This window comes from Pipistrellus kuhlii, unplaced genomic scaffold (genome assembly GCF_014108245.1).
Source record: "Pipistrellus kuhlii isolate mPipKuh1 unplaced genomic scaffold, mPipKuh1.p scaffold_m20_p_16, whole genome shotgun sequence".
In the NCBI taxonomy this organism is placed as follows: domain Eukaryota; kingdom Metazoa; phylum Chordata; class Mammalia; order Chiroptera; family Vespertilionidae; genus Pipistrellus; species Pipistrellus kuhlii.
Window position 1 is genome coordinate 20,121,260 of NW_023425471.1, and position 26,512 is coordinate 20,147,771.

Consider the following 26,512-nt stretch of genomic DNA (forward strand, 5'->3'; position numbering starts at 1 on the left):
TATAAAATGATATCTTACTCTGGTATTGATTTGCATTTTTGCATTACAATTATACTTTTTTTTTTTCTTCTGTACCTTAACAAAATGTTGTTCTATAATTGCTCACACATGCTTTTTTTGGCCAGCCTCTCAGGAATTATATATGGCCTCATCAACCCAGAGAAACTTGTCCTGATCTTTCAAAGCAGACCCATATGCCCCTCTATTGTGACATTTACAAGATGTTACAGACATCCCAATTCTGGGAACATCTTCATTATAGTGATTGTCAATTGTTTTCAGGTTATCTGCGCTTTTCCTTTTCTCTTTCAATAGTTCCCCAGTACCTAGCACCATTTTGGTGCTTAACTAAATTGAGCAGAAATTGATGAGTCTGCTGGTTGCCTTAGGTAGGCCTCACTACTAGTTTGCACTTCAATGGGTTCAGCACAATTCTAGGGTCTGGCTTTAAGTTAGAATTTTCCAAACCTTATTTTATGGATTGAAGGCATTATAAGTCCACATAGATGGACAGATATTAAGCTAGCTTTTCCAAGACTATGGTTACTCCTGGCTATTACAACCTGTAGGATCCTAATGCTTTTTCCATTGCGATGGTGTCCCTCCTTGAACAATATTAGACAAGTATTGAGACTTTTACTACTTTATTTCCTCATGCCAAAGATATTTGTGGCAGGCTTTTCATGTTATGGTACAGCTATGTTACTTATATAACTTTATATTGATAAATATTTCCTAATTACATTGGATTTTAAACATAGCTGCCTTTAAAAAAATATTCTAGTATCACCAGGTACTGTTATCAGTACATTTAATAAGTGTGTGGCATTGACTCTGTATCTTAGAAACAATTAGGAATTTTTTCCCAAATGAGCAAATAAACAAGGCCAGAATGGGATAAGAGGAATTTTTTTTTGTTTTTGTTTTTTTGCATATATAAGGTGTTAAACTTTCATTAACCATTTGGATTTTATAAATTTCACCTGTGCAACTGGGTTGATGTTGTAAGTGAAACAGATAGTGGCCAGTTGACCTTAATAAAGTATTTTCCTTAACATTAGAATATTGTTGCTTTGTTTTCTTTGAATGATATATGTAATTTTTTTAGTAAGGAACTGTAGGGTATATATAGTAGCATCACCAGAAGGACAAATTCTATAGAGTTTTGTGGTGTAGGCACATCCTAACATCTAATCTCAAGTTAAGATACATTCAATAAACATTCCTTATATATTTAAGCTAAGTGTCACTTTGTATGGATGCAAAATGAATTATACTTAAGCTCTACTAGGAGAAACAGATATGTGAACAAATAAAGGGACTTTGTGATGGTGTAATATAAGTAAATATATGGAACAGAAATAGTCCTGAGCAGTGTCGTTAGTTTTGATTTATCAAACTGGGGATTGAAGGATGCATAATATTTTATAAGGCAATAATAAGTTAGTGAAAGGTCTTCCTGACTAAGGGACACCTTGATAAAGATAAAGATAAAGGTAAAGGTAAAGTTAAAGATAAAGAAGGGTGAAGCATCAGGTATTGGTTGGAAATGACAAGTTGTATAGCATACTGAAGTATGAGGTGATAGGGTGAGAACGAAGCTAGGTGAAGCTGGAACATGAGCTAGGAGAAAATCATGGTGAACTTAGTGAGCCTTGCTAATGAACTATAATAGAATATCCTCTTGTAGATGGAGGAGAATCATTACATTTTAATACACGAAGTGGTCTATTCAGATTTTAAATGGCTTTAATTGTGATTTAGTTTTGTAGGGGAGAATTGGAGAAAATGAGAATCTAAAAGTGATGAGTTACTAACTTTATTTAGTTACAAAAAGGATAAGAAATGAGGAAGGAGGCAGAATTAATGGGATTTGGTAACTGATTATATACAGGATGTGGGGGAAGGAAGGAAAATGTGACTAATTTTTTATAGAGTAGTCTAGTTAATGTCTTTGGTGAATATAACAGTATATTTTTTGTTGAGGTAGAATTCACATATAACATTATGTTAATTTCCTGTGTACAATATAATGATTCGATATTTGTATTTATTGAAAAAATGATTGCCACAATGAGTCTAGTTAACATCTGTCACCAAACATAGTTACAAATATTTTTCTTATGATGAGGACTTTTAAGGCCTACCCTCTTATAGTTTAAATTTTAGTTTACATTATTCTCTCATTATACTACTTTCTAATTATTCCTTTTTAAAAATTTTAGGACACATTTATCTTCGGTGGCACCTTTCTTGGCGGTACCCAGATTATTCCATTTTTCGTAAAGAATGAAGGCACAACACGTGCCAGAGTGGAGTTTAATCTAGAAGGTCATTTATATTTTTCAATGGTTTTTAAACACAAAACAGGTATATATGTTATACTACAATGATATTATTGTAAAAATAAAACAGATGCTCAAAGGTATAATTTTGTAAGTCAGGGACAATTATTCTTAACTGTTTTTAATGATTCGATGTTGTAATTTGATGTGTAATTTGAGTCTTGGAGGAGATACACAAGAAAAGGGGATCTATGAAAGGATTCAAGTAAAAGCCTACAAATCAGTCAGTATGGAAGTAGTTCAGGATATCTAAAGCATAGTGGGACAGGACCGGAGGGGCAAGTGAGACACCCAAATTGTTGAGGGTCTTTTCTGGACTGTTAGCCTAGATCACATGTGTCAAACACAAGGCCCGCGGGCCAAATCCGTCCCGCCAGGCCTTGCAATGTGGCCCGCACCGCGCTGTCATCACTGCACTCCGCTGCGTTTCCATCACAATGACAGTTTATGACTGTTCAGTAAACCATTCGGCCCGCGATTTAGGCTGGATTTTAGATTTTGGCCCCTTCTCTGATTGAGTTCGACACCCCTAGCCTAGATGTTAGGCAGCACCATTAAAGTATTTATATCCAGGCAATGGTATAATTAGGCTCACACTTTACTAATTTTCCTTTTGGAGAAAAGTTGAGATTGGTCTGGGGCAAAGGGTAGGTGTGGGAAGGACAAGACTAGAGACAGGATGGGCGATCAATTAGGTATGGTTGTACAGATGTGATGTGGTGAGATCCTATACTCAGGTCATGATGCTGGGGGTGGGAAGGAGGGGAGTACAAAGGTACTGAGGATTTAGAAAGTCTCTGACTTGGTTACTAAGTGAACATGGATATTAGGGAAGAGGAAGAAGTCTTGAATCACTCTCAGTTTTTGATGCTAAGGGGTGGGTGACAATTCATAGTTGATGCAATTCAGGAGGCGCAGGTTTAGGCAAGCATATTGTGTTTGAGGAGGCTGTGGAATAGCCCAGGAATAACAATAGACAGTTGGAAATCAATATGAAATCTATATTAAATTTTAAAAAATCTGGATGTTGAAACTCTCATGGTTTTAACACTTCACTCTGACTGACTAGCTCATATACTTTCATGCACCTATTCAATGGTTCAAAGCCTCTTCTTGCTTATTCTGCAGAGCTACTCTGCAAAGTGCCTTTTTTTAAAAAAAATTCTTTATTGATTAAGGTATCACATATTTGTCCTCATCCCCCCATTCCTATTCCCCACCCCTCCCCACTCATGCCCCCACCTCCCTATTGTCCTTGACCACTGGTTAGGCTCATATGTATGCACACAAGTTCTTTGGTTGATGTCTCCCTTTTATCCCCACCTTCCCTTTGAGATCCAACAGTCTGACCCATGGCTCATCTCTGGGTCTGTTCTTGTTCATCAGTCTATGTTGTTCATCATTTCCCCTAGGTGAGTGAGATCATGTTCTACTGGAAATACACTTATAAAAACCGAAAATTCCACAATTCTGCATTAGTCCTAGCTCAAACCTCTCTCTAGGCCACTGCATAATTTCCAATGCTTTCTCTGCCTGCAAGCCTTTCTTATATCAGAGAGTGGTCTCCTTAAAGCAGAGGTGTGAGCATACCTCTGCTTAAAAAGCATTGCTGGCCGAAACCGGTTTGGCTCAGTGGTAGAGCATCGGTCTGCGGACTGAAGAGTCCCAAGTTCGATTCCGGTCAAGGACATGTACATTGGTTGCGGGCACATCCCCGGTGGGGGGTGTGCAAGAGGCAGCTGGTCGATGTTTCTTTCTCATCCTATGTTTCTAGCTTTCTATCTCTCTACCTTCCTCTCTGTAAAAAAATCAATAAAATATATTTTAAAAAAAAGCATTGCTGGTTCCCTATTAACATTGCTTCTCAGCAGCATGCTGCTGACAGTCTAGGAAATATGTAAATGGATCTTAATAATTAACAATTTACAGTATAGTTTATACTTAAAATACCCTGAAAATGTATCTTATTGTTATGAATATTTGAACACATAAATGCCCTTCATTAGCAAATTAGAGTTGTTTTTTTTTACATGATGGCTTCAGGATTATTTGATAGAGTGCTTTACAGGAAAGGAAAATTTGAGATCCATTTGTGTTGGCTGTGATTATGCTTTGTCTTCCCAGCCACCACTCCCATTACAGGTGCCATCATTCTCTGTGCTGCTGCCAGATTCTGTTTTGCATTTCTTCCCAGTGGCACTGGGCTTCTCTTTTAAGATGGTTCCTTTTTTTCATCCCTGCTGCTTGAGATCCTGCCTTCTTTTATAAATGAGCTTCAACCTCCTAAGTCCTTTTGGTCATTACTTCCACTCCCCTCTCCCATCCAATTGTTTAAAATTACTTTTTAAATCTTTTCTCCCTTAGGACATTGTGTCAGTTTTATTGCAACACTAACCAAAAAGGACTGTGTAGCTGTTTGTCTCCCCTAGTACACTGTGAGCTCCATGGGATTAAGGACTATATATACAGTTTTTGTTTTCTATTAGAGCAGTCCAGTATAGTGCTGTGTATATTATAAGCACTCAAGAAATATTTATTGAAGCTAACTTGGATTATTGCATTTCACAAACTATATTTTATATATACCCCAAATATATTTATTAATATTGATTTTTATTCATTTTTGTTATGTCTTCTATTTTCAAAACATACACATATTCAAGGTGGATATTCTTTGCTGTGTAATATATACATCTTTCCTCATATCACCAACAATGTTTATGTTAATGTAAACTTAATGGTTCGGGTTTTTTGTTCATTTGTTTAATGGTTTTTACATTGTAGTAAGTGAAATTAAGTAGGATGAAAAGAGAGTGGAATGAGATATCAAAGTTCATTTCCAGATAGGGATAAATAAAATTATTATCATTCCTTGGCATAATCTGAAAACTTTATGGAGGAAAAGAATTTTTAAATCATTTAGATGAAGACACATTTGATCTTTCAAGAAATTGTTTTAGAAGTTAATTTAAATAGTTATAATTTTTGAACCTGAAGTTTGCATTACTATTGGTCAATTGTTTCTGAATCTTTTGTATCTGGAGTGATTTCATTTTGTCAAGTTTTCTTTTGTAAAATTGTGTTTCTCTTCTTTGTGCACTCTTTAAAACATCAGGAGTAGTCTGCATCTTTCCTGCTCCATCTTCGCTAGAAATCAGTCTCCCAACCCTCTCAGATCTAAGATTCAATCAGTTATGTGACCTTGACCTTTACTAGTATTTCTTTCCGCATTCATCTGATAGGACTATGATATGCTTCTTGAATGTTGGAAAATTTTTAAAAACTGGATCTGTTTTGCTGATTGGATATATATTTGCTCCAAGTTTGGATATCAGTTTTGCTAATTAGAACTTTGGTATTTAGAGGAATTATTTAATCCAGCAAATTTATGCAGCATAGCACAAATATTTTAGCAATTGCTTTTAGGTTGATAAGAACACATTAATGATGTTTCTTAGTGTTTTATTTAAAATTAGGGCCTTCTCCCCCCAAAGAAACCCCAAAACAATTAGAGGCCCAGTGCATGAATTTGTGCACAGGTGGGGTCCAGCCGGTCCACGCTGATGGGGGCCGATCAGGGCTGGGCTGGTGGTGTGGGCCACGGGAGGTTGGCTGGAGGCTGATGGGGGCCCTGATCAGGCTGATTGGTCATTACAGTGCTCATCATAGCAACCAGTCATTCCAGTCCTTCCGTGCGTGTGTGTGTGTGTGTGTGTGTGTGTGTGTGTGTGTGTGTGTGGTGTTGTAGATATGTATTTGGCTTCTTTTACATGTACTTTTTCTTGTCTTAAAAGGGAAACACAAAGACCCTGCATTTCCTGACCGGTATTATTTGGAATTAGAGCCAAAGACATCTATGGGATGCGGCATAGCATTTGCTCCCAAAGAAGTAAGTTCAACTTTCTATTACTGATATTATTGGGGCATGGTGAACTTACTGATAATAATAACCAAGAAGTTACCAAAAATCACCAAAGCTCTTTTTGTAATGGGTCTTTTTCTCACTTGTGAGCATGCCTGAGTGTATCCTTTAATTCAGAAAAATGGTTGCTATAGCTATCTGTTTCCTGCTTGCAGAGTGTTTCAAGGGCTGCACAGGGCACACACAAGGAACCTATAGTCTTGTTTTCCCAATTATGTTGTTTAGAAAACTCAAGGTATGACTTGTATGAAGGACAGGGAAATTGGGAATAGCCACTAAATCACTTATATTTGAGCCATAGTGTACTTTGTACTTATATTTAAGTGGGGTTTGTTCAATGCTCTTGGAATCACTAGCTGAATTTACCTTAAATATGCTGTGAGTATTTAGGAGGTATTGCTATGATACTGGTTCTTTTTGTAGTGTTCGTTCATGTTTAGTGATTTAAAAATAACAATAACAATAGTAAAGACAGAGTGTGATTGTGGGCTTCATTCAAGAATGTTGGGGAATTCCAAAATGGTGGCAGAGTAAGTGGAAGCTACACTGACACTCTCCCAGGATCAAACTGGAATTACAACTAAAGTACAGAAAAAATATCCTGAATAATCAGATGGAGAGAACCCTGATAACCAAGGATGGAAAGTGAAGACCACATAGAGACTAGTAGGGAGGGCTGAGATGTGAAAGGGCTGGCTGGGTTCTAACAGGCAGCAGCTGAACTTCTGGAGGGATATCTCAGCTGTTCAGGTTTCCACTGAGAACTCTGGGATCTAAACCCCAAGCTGGGCTCCCCAGTCAGAACACCAGACCTGAGAAAGGTGCCCACAGAACATTGGGCAGTGAGAAGCAGTGGGGTTGCTGTCTGCCAGAAAGAGATGGCTGGAAATGCAGGCACACTCTTAAAGAACCAACACACAAAATTTTGTGTGCAGCCACTCAACTTAGGATCTGGAAGAGAGAGGAGAGAGGGAACAAGAGAGGTGTGAGTAGAATCCAGGGTTGGAGGATCAGAGGTTAGAGCTTAGGAGGGAGCCACCCCAGTTTCCTGTGCAGAGTCATTCCCTCACACTGCAGAGGACAACTTTCTCATCCATAACTTGCTATCCAGGCAGCTTTTGCCTGGGTGTGTGTGGTGGTGGTGGTGGTGGGGGGAATGGGAGAATTGCCCCACCTTGTTGGAATACCTCTCATCCCACCCTGTGTTTCATAGCCTGAGGCTAATCAAGACTGAGTCTCTATTCAACTTCAGGCAGAGGTGAATCTCTACAGACTTTCAGTCTTTGCCTGATTTCCTTCTACACCTGGGGCTAGGAAAAGCAGACCTTGGTGCACATCTTGGTGATTTCCAAAGGTATCCAGCCCCAACAGAGAGAGATGCAACCTGTGGTTTGTTGATAGCTCTAAACAGGGTACTCAGGGCTAGTCACAAACAGCATCTGACATTGTCCCACACTAGAGATTGGGAATCACAGCAGATCAACCTAGCATATAGACACAAAACCCAAACCAGCATCCAAAATGGGGAGACAAAAAAAAAAAAAAAAAAAAAAATCAAAACAAGCCCCAAATGAAAGAACAAGAAAATTCTCCAGAAGTACTAAATAAAATGGAGATAGAAAACTTATCAGATACAGAGTTCAGAATGATGGCAGTGATGCTCAACAGTATGAGAAAAGATATAGTAACTATGAAAAAAGACCATCAGAAATGAAGAATGACATACCACCATTAAAGAATGCATTGGGAGGAATATAGAGCAAACTAGGGGAGCTGAGATTTAGATCAGTGAAAAAGAAGGCAGTAGACAAAATGACTCAATCAGAGAACAAAAATAAATAAATAAATAAATAAATAAATAAATAAATAAATAAAAATTAAAATACAGGAAGAGAGCTTAAGGGAGCTGTGGGGCAACATGAGACATAACAATATGCACATCATAGAAGTGCCTAAAGGTAAAGAAGGTGAGCAAGATAGAGAATTTGGAGAAATAAGGGCAGAAAACTTCCCTAACCTGGTGAAGGAAAAAGTCACATAAGTTCAGGAGAGTCCCATGCAAGAAGAACCCAAACCAAACCTTGCCCACTCCAAGACACAACATAATTAAAATGCAAACATTTAAAGATAAGGAGAGAATCTTAAAGGCAGCAAGAGAAAGCAATTTGTTGTGCCATACCAGCATGGCCAAGGGTGAACCTGAGGAGCGGTGGTGAAGGATTAAAGAAGATAGACAAGATCATATAGCTGGGGCTTGGTTGATCTCCTGTGCCTGGATGAGGACACAGAAAGACCCAGCCTGCAAGCCGAGGCTTTATTTTATAGTCAGAACACACAAAGCAAAACAAGGGAAGTGGTCAACATGTTTACAATGTCCTTGTGCATTTCACCTTGTTTTAGCAGTACTTGTTGCACCTCCCATAAACCATTAGCCATCTAGGAGGCTATACGGTTAAACTTAATTATGCTAAAAGGGCTCTGCCCTCCAAACTGGGACTTGTTTATGGCCCTGCCACAGGTCAATCAGAGGCTTGACCCTATAGCTGTTCATACAATTTGTTATCTACGACGGAGCTTCCTTAAGGCTGTCAGCTGATTTTTCATCAGAAACTCTACAGGCAAGAGGAGTGGAATGAAGTAGTCAAGGTAACGAAAAGCAAGGCTCTGAAACTAAGATTGCTATATCCAACAAGGCTATTATTCAAAACTAGAGGACTGGTGCACGAAATTTGTGCATGGGGAATGATGTATCCCTCAGCCCAGCCTTCACCCTCTCCAATCTGGGAACCCTTGAGGGATATCCAACAGGCAGTCGGACATCCCTCTCACAATCCAGGACTGCTGGATCCCAACTGCTCGCCTGCCTGCCTTCCCGATTGCCCATAACTGCTTCTGCCTGCCAGCCTGATCACTCCCTAACCACTCCTCTGCCGGCCTGATTGATGCCTAATTTCTCCCCTGCTGGCGAAATTGCCCCTAATTGCCATCCCCTGTGGGCCTGGTCACCCCTACCTGCCCTTCCCAGACAACCTGGTTGCCCCTAACTGTCTTCCCCTGCAGGCCCGGTCACCCCAACTGCTTTCCCCTGCAGGCCTGGTCCCCCCAACTTCCCTCCCCTGCAGGCCTGGGTACTCCCCAACTGTCCTCCCCTGCAGGCCTGGTCCCCCCCAACTGCACTTCCATGCAGGCCTAGTCCCCCCAACTGCCCTCCCCTGCAGGCCTGGGTTCCTCCCCCTGAACTGCCTTCCTTGAAGGTTAGTCCCCCCCCACTGCCCTCCCTTGCAAGCCTGATCACCCCAACTGTTCTCCCCTGCAGGCCTGGTACCCCCATCTGCCCTCTGCTGCTGGCCTAAACGGGCAGTCGGACATCCCTCTCACAATCCAGAACTGCTGGCTCCCAACTGCTCACCTGCTTGCCTTCCTGATTTCCCCTAACCCCATGGTCGGCAAACTGTGGCTCTTGAGCCACATGTGGCTCTTTGGCCCCTTGAGTGTGGCTGTTCCACAAATACCACAGCCTGGGCGAGTTTATTTTGAAGAAGTGGCATTAGAAGAAATTTAAGTTTAAAAAATGTGGCTCTCAAAAGAAATTTCAAACGTTGTACTATTAGTATTTGGTTCTGTTCACTAATGAATTTGCCTGATCTTACCCCAACTGCCCTCTCCTGCTGGCCTGATCTTGCCCCCAACTGCTGTCCCCTGCCACCTTGATTGCCCCAACTGCCCTCCCCTGCCTGCCTCATCTCACCCCCAATGGCTCTCCCCTGCCAGCCTGGTTGCCCCCAACTGCCCTCCCCTGTCAGCCTTATCTCCCCTAACTGTGTATGTCTTGGCCCCCAACCACCATGGCTTTGTCCGGAAGGAAGTTGGACATCCAGAAGATGGCCAGTTGACTCGGTCTAATTGGCATATTACCCTTTTATTAGTATGGATAGATTATATAGGATAAGATTGCTTAATGGTGAGGTGAGGAAGCCATTTTCAGCAGGAGGAGATGCTTTTGGCAGACAAAAAACACATAATCCCTATATCTGGACTGATAGATAGCCATATGCACTATACTGCTAAACTGGTCATTAAAAAATTGAACTGCTTTCTTACACTTTACACCAAACAGCTGTTTCTCTTAAAACCCCTCCTCAGCCCCACCTTAGGTTTTCCCTTTATAGTTTACCCAAATTAGGTTCTGATTGGTCAGTTTCTATGCCAGTCAGCATCAAAATCTCCACCTCCTAGGCAGCCATTGGTTCATGTCACTTCACCCATATTTGATTCTGATTGGTCGGTTTCTATGCCAATCAGCATCATCAAAGAGGCAGGGCTGATCAGCAGCCCTGGAGAAGGCCCAGAGAGAAACAAAGGTGCTGCTTCTGGTGAAGCCTAGAGAGAAAAGAGGGGCAATGGCTGGTCAACAGCTGCCACTGAGGCTGCAGATCAGACCCTGCCTCTCTCTCTGCAGGCCTCTCTCTGGGCCTAATCCACAGCCCCCTCAACAATCAGTGCTGGGTAGCTGCCCCAGCACTGACTTCCTGTGATAGGTCAAGCCTTCAGTTGTTACGGATCCTGGTTCTTCATATATATATAATAGATAAGTCCTGGGACTGTAATATACAGCATCATGGTAACTATAGTTAATAATACTCTATTGTATACATTTTCTTCTACAACATTTATATTCTTAGATTTTTATGGTTATGTCTGATCCATTTTGAATTAATAGGAATTATTTCAATAAATAAAACATTCATTTTTTATATTCTTATATTTGGACTTATTAAAAATAAACCAACTCTTATTTTGAAAAAATATATATACTTTAATTAGGCTCCCATAACTTAATTAATCTTGAATAACTGAAACTTTGTACCCCTTGACCAACATCTCCCTATTTCTCCCTCCTCAAAACCCTTGAGAGTAAAATGGTAACCATTTTTTTTTTCTTTGCTATTATATATTATGTCAATGATATGTTCCATGGGTTTGATTATACTAGAGTCCATGGATAAGTGGAATCATTATCTTTCTGTGTCTTCTTTACTTCACTTAGCATAAGATCCTTTAGGGCAATCTATGTTATTGTAAATGGCAGGATATTCTTCTACTTTTAAAGCTTAAAAATATTCCCATGCATTCATATACCACATTTTCATTACCCATTTGTCCTTTCATGAACATTTAGCTTATTTCCATATCTTGACTATTGTGAATAATGTTGTAATATAGTGCAAGTCTCTCTTTGAGATTTTGATTTCATTTCCTTAGGATGAATAAACAGAATTAAGATTGCTGGATAAATGGACACAGACACTGGGGCGGTGGGGGCTTGCCCTCAGGGGTAGGAGGGGTCAGGAGGGGTCAATTGGGGAAAAAGGAGACATATGTAATACTTTAAACAATAATAAAAAAAGATTGCTGGGTAATATGGTACTGACAACAATACTGCACTTTATTCTTGTATTTGCTAAGAGGTAGATCCTAAGTGTTCTCAACACACACACACACACAAAAAAAAAATAAGACAAGAAAAAGATGACTATGTGAGGTAATGTATATGCTAATTAGCTTGATCATGATGTTATTTCATTATGTATACACTAGAGGCCTGGTGCATGAAATTTGTGCATGGGTGGGCTCCCTAGGCCTGGCCAGCGATTAGGGCTGATCAGGTTCCCCGACTCTCCACCACCCTGTCTCCTCCTTCCCTTGCCACCCATGTCTGCTGCCACCCACCCCCAGTTACCCATCCCAACCCAGGGACCCAGTGCTGATCAGGCAATTGGGCCCTGCCAGCTGCGGGGAGGAACCAGGAGGTTGGCTGGCAGGTCCCATTGGCAATTGGGGCCTGCAGGTTGGGGGCAGCTCCTGCACTGAGTGTCTGCTCCCTAGTGGTCAGTGCACATTATAGCCACCAGTTGTTCTGGTCTTTCCAGTCATTCCTGTCATTTTGTTTTAACAGTCACTTAGGCTTCTATATATATAGATGTATATCAAATCACATTTTATGTATATACAATAAAATATCACAAACTTTTATAGCAAAATAGTCACTTGTGTATTGTATTTTTTGTCTATCAGGTGACAACGTACGAATTTGACTTTGACGTTAGAGTTAATTTCTTTGAATCTTCAAAACTTTACACTCAATATCATTTGTCAAAATCTCCTGTTCCTCGGGTCCCTCTTATTCGACCATGTCATGTTCAAGCCACTGGTATGTAATATGAAACTTTTATGTGATGTGTATAAACCAAATATTTTCACTTAAGCAAGTAAAAGTTTAAAAATAGGGATATGATATTTTAAAAAATATTAATATTAGAAAGTAAAATTATGATGTGATTGCTCTGCATTTCACTTAAATTGCGAGTCTATGAGATTAAATTTTGATAGATGGATATTAATCTCCAATGAGTAACCCTTGCCTGAAAAAATAGGATATAGGATATGATTTTTTTAACATATATTTTATTGATTTTTTTACAGAGAGGAAGGGAGAGGGATAGACAGAAACGTCGATGAGAGAGAATCATCGACCAGCTGCCTCCTGCACATCCCCCACTGGGGATATGCCCGTAACCAATGTACATGCCCTTGACCAGAATCGAACCTGGGACCTTTCAGTCCGCAGACCGAGGTTCTATCCACTGAGCCAAACCGGTTTTGGCATGATTTATTTTAAATAAAAAGGTCAGTTTAGTACTTTATTCATTGTGTGGGTAATTTTTAAAGGATTATATTAAAATTAAATCATTAAAATAAACTACATTGGCTATAAAGTGAAAGGAAATTTAATTTTAGAAAATATTTTTCCCATATGGATAGGTTACTAAAGGATTACCTACATGTACAGAAGGATATTAAAATTTTGAAATATTTGTCAAATATTTATTTATTCATTTTCTCCAAATATTCAAGTATAAAATCAATGTACTCTGCAAATTATTTTTTGTGTAAAGCTTTTGCTTTGCAGTTCATAATATATGTTTAAGTATTTTTCAGAAAAAAATATCTTTAGATTATAATATATTTAGTTTTCATAGTTCAGACATTAAGTTCTCAATAATAAAATAAGAATCAGTTAATAATTTACACTTGGCACCTTGTAAGAGAGGCCTCATTAAAATAGCATATATAATATAGATATTTAGTTTACTTCCATTTAAAATACAGAATTAAGAATTTCACAGGTGGTAGGGAGGCTCTATGAAGTTAAATTAATGTTTAATCATAGAAAATTGGAAAATGTGGAAACACTGTAATATCATCTGCAGTGTGAATATTTCGTCTATACTATTATTAATATTTTGGGATTTTACTTTTGTTCTATATTTTGCTTTTTTCTTTTTTTTACATATTTGAGATCTTACTGCCTATGTTAAGTTGAAATCTGTTCATGCTTACTATAAAGTTTTACTTGAATGCTATAGACCCTTATTAATTATGTAAATTAAGACTGATAAGTATTGTAGAATATATCATCCGTAAGTGTCTCTTATAGATTACTTAACCATAATCAGAAGCATTTAGGTTTTTTCCTTTTTTAAATTTTCTTATTAATATAAATATTGTAGTAGTGAGCATTTTTGTTTACAATTCTTTTTTCTATTTAGATTTTTTCCTTTTTAAAAAATTATTGAATTCACTGGGGTGTCATAGATTAATAAAATTATATAGGTTTCAAGTGTACAATTCTATAATGCATCATCTGTGTACTTTTGTTTTCACTACTCCCAGTCATTTCTCTTTCTATCACCATTTATTCCCCCTTTATCCTGTCCTCCCTCTGGCCATTCCCCTTCCCTTCCGGTAGCCATCATACTGTTGCCTGTGTTTCTGTATTTGTTTGTTTGTTTGTTTGTTACTTTCTATTTTATGTCCAAAATACAAGTGATATCATATGGTTCTTTTCCATATTTAGATGATTTTTGAAAGTGAGATTCTCTGAGGTGGCTGCATTCTAAAGTACATACTTGTGAAAGCTCTTGATGCATTTTTCAAAAGGGCTTCTGTGAACAGTTGTGCTTTTTTACCTCTCCTCTAGTATAAACTGTAACCAGCATTGAATTAAAGAAATTGGATATCTTTCTATGTAATTAAAAGTATGTTATTTCAATTTCCTTTTTTTATTGCTTACAGATTATAATTTTCTATCTTTGCTATTATATATTTCTTATGTCAATGATCTGTTCATGAATTTTACCTTTATCACAGAGATTTTGTATTCATCTGACATATGTCTGTGATCCCTTTACAGCAGTCCACCCTTATCCACAGGGTATGAGTTCCAAGATGCCCAGTGGGTGTCTGAAACCAAGGATAGTGCCGAACCCAATGTATACTATGTTTTTTTTTTAATGTACATACATACCTATGATAAAACTTAATTTACAAATTCAGCACTGTATGATATTAATAACCAACTAATAATGAAATAGAACAATCATAATAATATACTATAATAAAAGTTATGTGAATGTGGCATTATTAAGTAAAATAAAAGTTAATGTGAACATAAGCAGTGTGATACTGCGACAGTCAACCTGCTAATCAAGACGGCAACTAAATAACTAACAGGCTGGGAGAGTATACAGATTGGGTATGCTGGACAAAGGGATGATTCAAGCCTTGGGCAGAATGGAGTGGGATGCCAAGAGATTTTATCATACAACTCACAATGTGCAATTTAAAACTATTGAATTATTTATACAGATTAGGAAAGCAGGACTGAACTGTTTTTTTTACCGATGTCATGATTGTCTATGTAGAAAATTTAAAAGAATTGATAAAAACAATCTATTTGAACTCTAGTGAGGTTTCGGAATAAGAGGTTAATACACAAAAGTCTATTGCTTTCCTGTATACCAGCAATGAGCAAATGTCTTTTGAAATTAAATACAACATACCATGTACATGAGCAGCCTACAAGATGAAACACTCATGTTAACAAAACATTTACAAGATCTATAGAAAGAAACCTACAAAACTCTAATGTCAGGAATCAAAGAAGAATTAAATAAATAAAATAATATTTAATGTTCATAAAGGAAGATACTGTTGTGAAGATGACAGTTCTTTCCAATTTGATCTAGAGAATGAAGGCATTCCCTATCAGATCCTCAGCAAGTTATTTTGTGGCCATTGACAGATTGATTCAAAAATTTATATGGAAAGGGAAAACATCTACAATAGCCAACACATTTTTGAAGGAGAACAAAATTGGAGGACTGACATTATGGAAGAATTCAATATTTACTACAAAGGTGCAGTAATTAGGAGAGTTTGATATTGGCAAAAATATAGACAAATAAATCAATGGAATAGAAAAGACAGCCCAGAAATAGATCCACAGAAATGTAGTCAACTAATCTTTAACAAAGGAGTACAGGCAATACAATTCAGAAAAGATAATTTTCTCATAATTTGGTGCTGAACAACTGGATATCCACAAATTTAAAAAAAGAAGAAGAAAAATCTAAAGACAGTCCTTAAATTCTTCACAAACATGAACTAAATATAAAACTCAAAACTATAAAAAGCACTTAGAAGATAATATAGGGAAAATCTAGATGTCTTTAGGTTTGGCAATGGTGTTTAGATAAAACAACAAAGGCAAGATCCTTGAAAGAAAGGATTGATAAGCTAGACTTTATTAAAATTAAAAATATCTGCTTTACAAAAGACACTTTCAAGTGCCAAAAAGACAAACCGCTGGCTTGGTCAAAATATTTGCAAAATACATATCTTGGAAGGAACTGCTTTCTAAAATATAGAGGGAACTTAAAATTCTAGGAGAAAAACAAACCGATTAAAAAATGGGCCGGACATCTGAACATACACCTCACCAAAGAAGATATACAAATGGCAAATAAGAATATAAAAATACTACACATCATATGACATCAGTAAGATACCTCTATACACCTATTAGAATGGCCAAAATCTAGAACATTGCCAACAGTAAATGCTGGAAAAGATGTGGAGCAGCAGGAACTGGTGGGAATGCAATTGCTGGTAAGATTACATTGCTGATGGGAATGATAAATGATTTGCTACATCAGAAGACATTTACTATTTTATAAACATACTCTGAATATACAATGCCTTAAATCGTGCTCCTTGGTATTTTTCTTAAATAGCTGAAAGCTTACATCTACATGAAAACCTGTATACAAATGTTTATGGACGATTTGTTTATAATTTCTATATCATGGAAGCAGCCAAGATGTCCTTTAGAAGATGAGTGGATAGATTTTGTTACACTCTGACAGTGGACTGTTATTCAGCACCAAAAATAAATGAGCTATTAAGTCATTGATAGATATCCCAGAGACCTTAAAATCTTTATTACTAAGTGAAAAAATCCAATCTCAAAAGGTTACATATGGTATCATTTCAACTGTGATATTCTGAAAAAGGCAAAACTATGGATGTAATAAAAAGATCAGTGGTTTCAAAGGGATGTGGTGAGAGAGAGATGAATAGGAAGACTACAGAGGATATTTAAGGCAAAGATTCTTCTCCATATGATACTATATAAGGGGAGGGGGTGTTAGATATAAATATTTGTTCCAACTCATAGAATGTACACCACTATAAAGGACCTGTCATGTAAACATTGGGCTTTGTATTATAATGATGTGTCATTGTAAGTTCCTCAATTGAGACAAATGTACCACTATAGTGAAGAATGTTGATAATGGAGGAGATTATGCATGAATGGAGCAGAGGATATGTTGGAAATCTCTACACTTTCTGCATCTCAATATTTCTGTGAATGTAAAATTTCTCTAAAAAAAAAATCTATACTAATAATAGAGGAATATGCAAATTGTCTGGATGTTGTCACTGTAATAGTAATGACCAAACAGCAGGTACATGGGGCTACAAGGACAGCAAGGTGGATTAGTGAGGGATGACCAAACAACTGAACAGCAGGCTGTTTGAGGCATCCAGACTTGCAGGGGGGCGGGGGTGGTTGTGAGGGACAATCAAATGACTGAACAGCAGGCTGCATGGGGCAACCAAGCTGGCAGGGCGATTAATGAGGGATGACCAGACAACTAAACAGCAGGTTGCATGGAGTGACCAGGCCAGCAGGGGGGCAGTTGGGGGCAACCAGGTAAGTGTGGGGGGGCAGTTAGTGGTGACCAGGGTGGCAGAGGTTGCAATTGGGGGTGACCAGTTCGGCAGGTGGTCAGTAAGGGGTGACCAGGCTGGGTGGCAGTTGGGGGTTACCAGGCTGACATGGGCGTCAGTTGTGGGTGACCAGGCCATCAGGGGGGCAGTTGTGGGCAACCATGACAGCAGGGGAGCATTTGTAGGTGACCAGGCTGGCAGAGGGGGGCAATTGGTGTGACCAGTTTGACACAGGGGGTGGTTAGAGGTGACCAGGCCAGAGGGGCATTTGGGAGTCACCAGGCTGGCAGGGGGGGGGCAGTTAGGAGCAACCAGGCCAGCAGGTGGGGGGGGGGCAGTTAGGGGCGATCAGGCTGGCAGACAGGTGAGCAGTTAGGAGCCAGTGGTCCCAAATTGTGTAAGGGCCTAAACTGGCAGTTGGACATCCCGAGGGGACTCAGATTGGAGAGGGTGTAGGCTGGGATGAGGGGACCCTCCCCTTCCTCCCCCCTACCCCGTGCATGAACTTTGTGCACTGGGCCTCTAGAATTGCAATTCTAAAAGATAGAGTTTTATTTCCATTTCCCTAATAGCTAGTGAGTTTGAGCATCTTTTCATATATCTGTTGGCTATTTGTATGGGAAAAGGTATCTGTTTAGGCCCTCTGCTCATTTTTTAATTGCTGTGTGTGTGTGTGTGTGTGTGTGTGTGTGTGTGTGTGTGTTGCTGTTGAATTATATGATTTCTTTATATATTTTGAATATTAACTCCTAATTGGAGGTGCTGTTCACAAATATCTTCTCCCATTCAATTGGTTGTCTTTCTGTTTTGTTGATGGTTTACTTTGCTGTGCAGATATGTGTTAGTTTGGTATACTCACATTCATTTATTTTTGCTTTTACTTTGCTTGCTTTTGAGGTCCTCTTTAAGACTAAGGTCAATAAGTTTTGTACCTATGTTTTATTTTATGCATTTTATTGCTTCGGGTATTATATTTAGGTCTTTAATCCATTTTGAGTTAATTTTTATTTATGGTGACAAATAGCAGTTTAATTTCAATCAGTTGAATGTGTCTTTCCAGTATTCCCAGCAGCATTTATTGAAGAGGCTTTCTTTTCTCCATTGTATGTTTTTGGCTCATTTTTGAAAATTATTCACTTATTTATATGTGAGTTTATTTCTGGGCTCTCAGTTCTGTTCCATTGATCAGTGTGTCTTGTTTTTCTGCCAATACCATGCTGTTTTGATAATTTTCATATTGTATCATAATTTGAAGTTAGCGATGTGATACCTTTGGCTTTGCTCTTTTATTTGTTTACTAGAGGCCTAGTGAACAAAAATTGTTCACAGTATGGTCCCTAGCAGCTGCTGGCTGCCAGCTGCTGGCTGGGGCCTCCCTTCCCCTGACTGCCTGCCACTGCTGCTGGCCAGGTTGGGGACTGCCGGGTGGAGAGACTTCGGGCTGTTGGCCGAGCGGCCCTGCCCCCTGGTCGAACTCCCAGTAGAACTTCCAGTTGAGGGGACAGTTTGCATATTAGGCTTTTATTATATAGGATTTTTAAAATCCTCACCCAAGGACATGTTTATTGATTGGAGAGAGAGTGAAAGAGAGACACAGAGATCCATATGAGAGAGAAAACAATTGGTTGCCTCCCATACATGCTCCCACCGGTGATTGAACTTGCAACCTAGATATGTGCCCTGACTGCTAATAGAGGCCGCAGTCATTTTGTGTGGAAGACAATATTCCCACCAACTGAGACACCTAGCTAGAGATCAGCTTAACTTTTTATCATTTTTCTCAGAATTGCTTTGGCTATTTGGCATCTTTTGTGGTTCCATATCAATCTGGTGACTTTTTTGTTGTTGTTTTTCTTTAAAAAATGCCATTGGGAGTTTGATGGAGATTACATTGAATCTGGGTATTGCAAATCAAAACCACAATGAAATACCACTTCATACTTGTTGAAATAGCTATTAACGAGACAAGTAATACATTTTAGAGAGGTTGTGTTGAAAAAGAAACCCTCATTCACTGCTGGTGGGAAAGTAAACTGGTACAACCACTACAGAAAATAAGTATGGAGGCTCCTCAAAAAATTAAGAATAGAGTTACCATATAACTCACCAAACCCTCCTCTGTGTATCTACCAGAAAATTTTGAAAACATTTATTTGCATAGATATATATACCCCCTATGTTCGTTATAGCATTATTTTCGGTGGCCAAGACATGGAGACAATGGAAGTGTCCTGTGATAGAGGAGTAGATAAAGAAGATATTATACACACACACACACACATACACACACACACACACAGTGGATTACTACTCAGCCATTAGAAAAGATAAAATACTATATGATTTCATTCATATGTGGGATATAAAACAGAAAGCAACAAATGAAAAAACAAGAAAAATAATAACTCAGACACAGACAACAGTATGGGAAGGGTGTTGGGGGTTAGTAAAAGGTAAAGGGGGTAAATATATGGTGGCAGAAAATGATTTGACTTTGGCTAGTGGGCACACAATGCAATATGCAGGTGACATATCAATGAATTGTACACTTGAAACCTGTGTAAATTTATTAACCAACTAGAGGCCTGGTACATGAAAATTCATGTGCTGGATGGGGTCCCTCAGCTCTGCCTGCCCCCTCTATGGTCTGGTGCCCTCAGGGGTGGGAAGTGACCCAGTGGTCAGGGGAAGGCGATTCCCTATCATACCTCTGCTGCTGCCACTGCCAACAGTGTAGGCCTCAGCTGGCCCTGGTTATCTGAGCCTTGGGTGGCCCTGAGCAGTAGAGCAGCCGCCATCTGAGGCTTGCCAGTGCCTCTACCCACCCCTGGGTGGCTGGGGCACTGAGGGGACTGGGTGCCGCCATCTTGTGGCTGTGGGTACCAACATCTTTGATGGCATGGCAGTCAATTAGCATATTTCCTCCTTATTGGCTGTGGGCACTGCCATCTTTGAGATGGCATGAGGGTCAACTATATCACTTTTTATTAGATAGGATATTCTTTTATTGTCTCAAGGATAGTTTTTTAAAAATGTTTGTACTTAATTACCATTAAAATGCAAAATTGAAATGTTATAGATATTTTAAACTAAGATATTCTAAAAATGTTTAAAATTTAAGTTTTTGTCTTGCTGGCAATATATAAAAATAGAAAATAATTGTATATTTTATTGTTTTATGTTTAAAAAGTATAAGAATTATCTATGAGCATATATCTATTAATAGTTTTTTTAGTTTATTTACTTTCTTCTCATAGTATTGCAAGCACCAGTGAAATTATCTAAAACTCAATTTATATTTGACATCCCACCGTATGCTGTGAGGTATAAGAAAAGGGTCTCAAAAACTCAGGTATGTACAGAGAATTGATGTAGTTTACAATTGCTTTTCTGATTATGATTTTTAGTTTATTGAGTTATTATGAAGCATATGTTATAAAGAAGTCTCTGATTTTTAGATAACTTGCATATACATATAAGTGTAATTTGCATACTTACATGCATATATATCTTATTTCTCAGAAGTATGTATATATAGGGTGGGACAAAAGTAGATTTACAGTTTGTATGAAAAATAATACAATAATTAATAAATAAAGAAGAAAAAACTGTGTTTCGCATATTCATAACTGTAAATATACTTTTGTCCCACCTTGTATCTTGTATGTTATGTATATATGTATACTAGAGGCCAAGTGCATGAAATTCGTGCATAGAAGGGGGGTTGTCACTCAGCCCAGCCTGCACCCTCTCCAATCTGGGACACTTCAGGGGATGTCTGACTGCTGGTTTAGGTCTTATCCCACTGGCTCCTAACCGCTTGCCTGCCTGCCTGATTGCCCCTAACCGCCTCTGCATGCTAGCCTGAACACCCCCTAACCCTCTCTACCTTCCAGCCTGATTGCCCCCTAACTGTCTCTGCCTGCTGGCCTGATTGCCCCCTAACTGCTCCCCTGACAGCCTGATCACCCCTTAACTGCTCCGCTGCCTGCCTGATCGCCCCAACCGGCTCTGTCTCAGCCTCTGCCACTGTGACTTTGTCTGAAAGGATGTCCAGAATGATGTCCAGAAGGTCTTGCAGTCTAATTATCATATTATGCTTTTATTAGTATAGATGTGTGTTTTTTCCCCCTCAAAGGTAATTGTCAAAGTACAAACACATATAAAGGCATTTATTTTATTTTAGAGGCCTGGTGCATGAAATTTGTGCATGGGCTGGTTTCCCTCAGCCCAGCCTGCACCCTCTCCAATCTGGGATCCCTCTCACAATCCAGGACTTTTGGCTCCCAACCATTTTCCTGCCTGCCTGCCTGCCTTATTGTCCCTAACCACTTCTGCCCTCCAGCCTGATCACCCCCTAACCACTCCCATGCCAGTCTGATCAATGCCTAAATGCTCCCCTTCCAGCCCGATTGCCCCTAACTGCTCTCTCCTGCCAGCCTGGTCACCCATAACTGCCCTCCCCTGCTGGCCTGGTCACCCCTGACTGTCTTCCCCTGCTGACCTGGATCGCCCCCCCCAACTGCCCCTTCCTACTGGCCTGGTCACCACTAACTGCCCTTTCTTGCCAGCCTGGTCACCCCCAACTGCCCTCCCCTGCAGGACTGGTTTCCCCTAACTTTCCTCCCCTGCTGGCCTGGGTCTCCCCCAGTTGCCCTCTCTTGCAGGCCTGGCCGCCCCCAACTGCCATCCTCTGCCAGCCCAGTCACCCCTAACTGCCCTCCCCTGCAGTCCTGGTCCCTCCCAACTGCCCTCCCCTGCAGGCCTGATGGCCCCAACCTCCCTCCACTGCAGTCCTGGTCCCTCCCAATTTCCCTTCCCTGCTGGTCTGATCACCCACAACTGCCCTCCTCTGCTGGCCATCTTGTGGTGGCCCATCTTTGAATACATGGGGGTGGCCATCTTGTGTGTTGGAGTGATGGTCATTTTGCATATTATTTATTATATAGGATATGTATATATTTATTAAGATTATTCAAAATATTTTAATGCAATTAATCACTCTCTCCTTGTACAAGTGGGAACTATGATTAAAATTAATGTGAAGTCTGGCTAGTGTGGATTGGTGGTTGAGCATTGGCCTATGAGCCACATTGACTGGGCTAAAGTACAATTTAGATGAGAGTCTTCTTTCTTGATTGGCAAAGGACTTACATTTGACTCAAAGAAAAGGAACTGTGACTCTAATATACTACTTGGATTAGGGATGAATGATATTTACAGTTAGAATAAAATATATACTCCAGAGAAGTCAAAATTTTTATGTAGCAGAATTAAAATGTGATCATATATAGCATCCTATATAATAAAACATAATATGCAAACAATTGTCACATTCTCACACATAACAACTGATCAACAGGAGGCTGCATGTGCAGCAGGCATACGTGGGTCCATGGGTCAGCGGGCTGTGTGTGCAGTGAGGTGTGTGAGGATAGGCGGGGCTGCGTGCATGCCTGATCACTAAGAGATGCATCGAACACCTCTAAGTCTCCCTGCCCCCCCCCCCCGGGGCCCTTGTGGGCAGTGGTGGCTACCTCCTGGCTCCTGTGGGCAGTGGAGGCTCCCTCCCGGCCCCCACGGGATGTGGCAGCTCACTCCCACATCCCTTCCATGGAAGTGGCTTGGCTCCTGTGGGTGCACAGTGGCTCCTGCTGGCTCCTGTGGGCATGCTACATCTCTTGCCAGCTCCCACAGAAGTGGGATTTCATGCACTGGACCACTAGTCTATATGATAAAAGTCTAAGTGACCATTACAGTAGAACGACTGGTTGCTGTGATATGCACTGATCACCAGGGGCTAGATGCTCTACACAGGAACTGCCCAGTGGTGGTCAGTGCACTTCCACAGAGGGAGTAATACTTTCAACAATAAAGATAAATTTGAAAAAGAAAAACAGAGCCTGGCTGGCATGGCTCAGCAGTTGAGCATCAACCTATGATCCATGAGGTTGGGTTGCAATTCCTGGTCAGGGCACATGCCCAGGATGCGGCTCAGTCTGTGGGGTGTATGCCTACAGTGGATGTGCTGGCTCATGTGATAATTTTATGCTTTACTTTTTGAGAAACCACCAAAGTGTTTTCCAGTGAATTCTTTTCTGTTAGTCACTTACCCTTATGTTTTTCATTGTTCAGTTCTTCTATAAATACTTATCCTTCTCTGTTTGGTTGTGTCAATTATGATGTTCTCTGAGAGATATGAAAAGGAAATGATACCTCCAACCTTTGATGAGATGAGATGCTACTTGAAGCAGCATGCAAAATAGCTACTGTTTATTTTTGTTCTTTTTGTCTGCAACTTGCCAGGAAATGTTTATTTAAAGACCCTCATGTTCCCAGAATAGTAGTACACAGATTCATTTGTGGTTTCTTTCTATTCTGCCTTCAGCTTGACAAATGGCCCCATTCTTGTATTCAACTTGATGATGATGATGATGATGATGATTTAGTGGTGATATCACGATATCACAGCTTGTAAGGTGTATTCCTAGTGCAAGGCACAATGCTAAGAGGTTTACATGATATTTAATCTTCATAATATACTTCTGAAATGGATATTTTATTTTTTAACTTTTTTAATTATTTCAGAGAGGAAGGGAGAGGGAGAGAGAGATAAAACATCAATGATGAGAGAAAAATCATTGATAGGCTACATACCCCTCACTGAGGTTAAAGCCTGCAACCCGGGCATGTACCCTGAATGAAAATCGAACTGTGACCCCCTGGTTCATAGGTTGACACACAACCACTGAGCCATATAGGCCTGGCTGAAATGGATATTCTACATCTTTTTCACTTGTCCAGAACAAGGTTTAAATCAGTGAAGAAATTTCACCTTGCTGAAGGTTGACAAGACAGCAGGAAGGTGCAGCTATGTTGGGGCCTCCCATTCCTTGGAAAGGTTAATATATACTCAAATGTGGTTCTTTAGATCAAGTTTGTCCTACTGGACAATCTTGGTATTTGAAAACCAAGATTATGCCATATCAAATAAAAAGTGGGAAAGAAGAAAGCCTTAGACAAAACCACTATGTAGTTTAAAATTCTATACCTAAAAATATATATGGGAAAGAAATGACCACAAAAGCAGCATGCCATGACCTTCTAAATTATTTCATATTTAAGTGTTATATTTGTTATAAGTTATAGTAGGAACTTATTTATTTTAACTTTAGTATGATGCTTTAATATTGTCCCTTATACATATATATCTTAAACCTACAAATTGTATAGTAAGGATCATCAGCTTTTAGATCCTCAAGATAAAAAATTCTTCCTCTTCAACATTCATCATAGTTGTAGTTTTTCAAATGTGGAAACTATTTTGCATCTCAGTGGATTTTCTTTGCTGCATTTGGTGCCAAGGGAAATCACTGATTGCTTAAGCAATGGTGGTATAAACTGTAACATTTCCTTAAATGAAAGCATGAATGCTCATAGCATAGTAACAGGCAACTCTATTTTATGAAATATTGTAGGTTTTCACAAAATGCTTATAGATTTTAACATGATTATAGGTGTTAGAGGCACCTCTCATCAACACCAGAGAGGTATTGCTAGGCATCCCCCTAAGTTAATGGGAGAGGGTTGTTCCTAACCTCAATCCTTGTCTTCTCATATAAAGGAATTTATACAACATACTTTGATTGCATTGTATAAAGCCAATTTATTAAAGCATGCACTTTTATTAAAGAAGGAGAGCAAGCAAACCTATAAATCTGGCTTATGAAGCAGAGATGGGTTCTCAGCAAATCTAAAGAGTTGGGTGGGGACCTGAGGTATTGTATCTTTCCTGTCTATAGGTTTCAAAATGCCTTTGCTGAATATTTTGGTACAGATTGAATCTCAAGGTCCTTTTTTTGCTGTAGCCTTCCCAGAATTCCTCAGAAGTACCTAGCTATTAAACCCTACGTTTGTTAGTTAGCTCCTCTTATTCAAACAGCCCCTCTGTTCAAACCGAAAGACAAAAATAAGCTACTTTCAAGACTGCATTCTTGCATCTCCCTCCTCCCTGCTGTTTACAACTCAGAGATAATTCCCACCAAGGAGTTTCTAGTTATTAGAAAGTGCCCTTCCTCCTTCCACATCAAGCCTCTTGATCCTTATAACTTTTGCTCTAAGAATGTTTTACAGGCTAGGGAAAATAAGACATCTCCCTAGGACATCTGCAGGACTAAATCCTGGGGTGGAAGAAACACATAAAAAAAACTATAACTTTTCAAGACAGCCCCTGATGCCTGCTCAACTTCAGTGCAACACAAACCTCTCCCTTCCTTGTCACCTACCAACAGCCTCTGCTTAAAAGAGCAGGCTGCCATTTATGTGTTGCCAAGTATTGCTAGTCAATACTTGGCACTTTCCCTTCATGGAAAGTAAAATAAATTTCCTTTATGTATCTCTTCTTTTAGTTGTGAGTTCTTCCACAGCCATTGTCACTAGCCAACCCTAACAATAGAAGATTTAGAAACAGAAAAAAAAAAAAAAAGGCAATTCAGTAGATAAGAAATACAAATGGCCAGTAGGTAAATTAAAATCTGTTCAACCTCTAGTTGTCAAAATATGTACACTAAAATGAGATATATTTATATTTTATTTATTTATTTATTTATTTATTTATTTATTTATTGTTGAATAAGTGTATGCATATGGCACAATATTTTAAAATATATAATTATACAATAGAAAGTATATTTCTCTCCTATGCTATCCTCCAGCCATTCCATTCCTCTCCAAAATCAATTATCATTACCATTTTTTATAGACCACTTTAATGGTTGTCCATGAACATGGGAATGTGTATAAATATACGTTTACACATGTATGTGTTTTATATATATACATGTGTGTACAGATTTTGTGTGAACATAAATTTTCTGTTCACATAAGTAAATAAGAGTGGGATCACTGGGTCATAGGGTAGGTCCATGCTTAACATTATAAGAAACTCAAACTATCCTCCAAGGGGGCTGCTCCATTTTGTATTCTCAAATCATGAATGAAGGTTTTTGTTACTCTGCATCCTTGTTAGTTAGCAGCACTATTTTGATAGTTTGGGTTTAACTTAGTCTCTATCCTTTGTGTACTTTTCATAGTTGTTAATAAGCTATAA

At 39.2% G+C, this 26,512-nt stretch overlaps 1 protein-coding gene across 1 annotated transcript in view; it reads left to right on the top strand.

The window, feature by feature from the left end:
* Positions 1-26,512, top strand: part of CFAP47 (cilia and flagella associated protein 47) — a 396,096-nt gene that overhangs the window by 82,252 nt on the left and 287,332 nt on the right. The window contains 4 exon segments of the mRNA XM_036439773.1: positions 2,226-2,370; positions 6,140-6,234; positions 12,343-12,478; positions 20,661-20,755. Of these exon segments, the coding sequence (XP_036295666.1) occupies positions 2,226-2,370; positions 6,140-6,234; positions 12,343-12,478; positions 20,661-20,755 (471 nt within the window).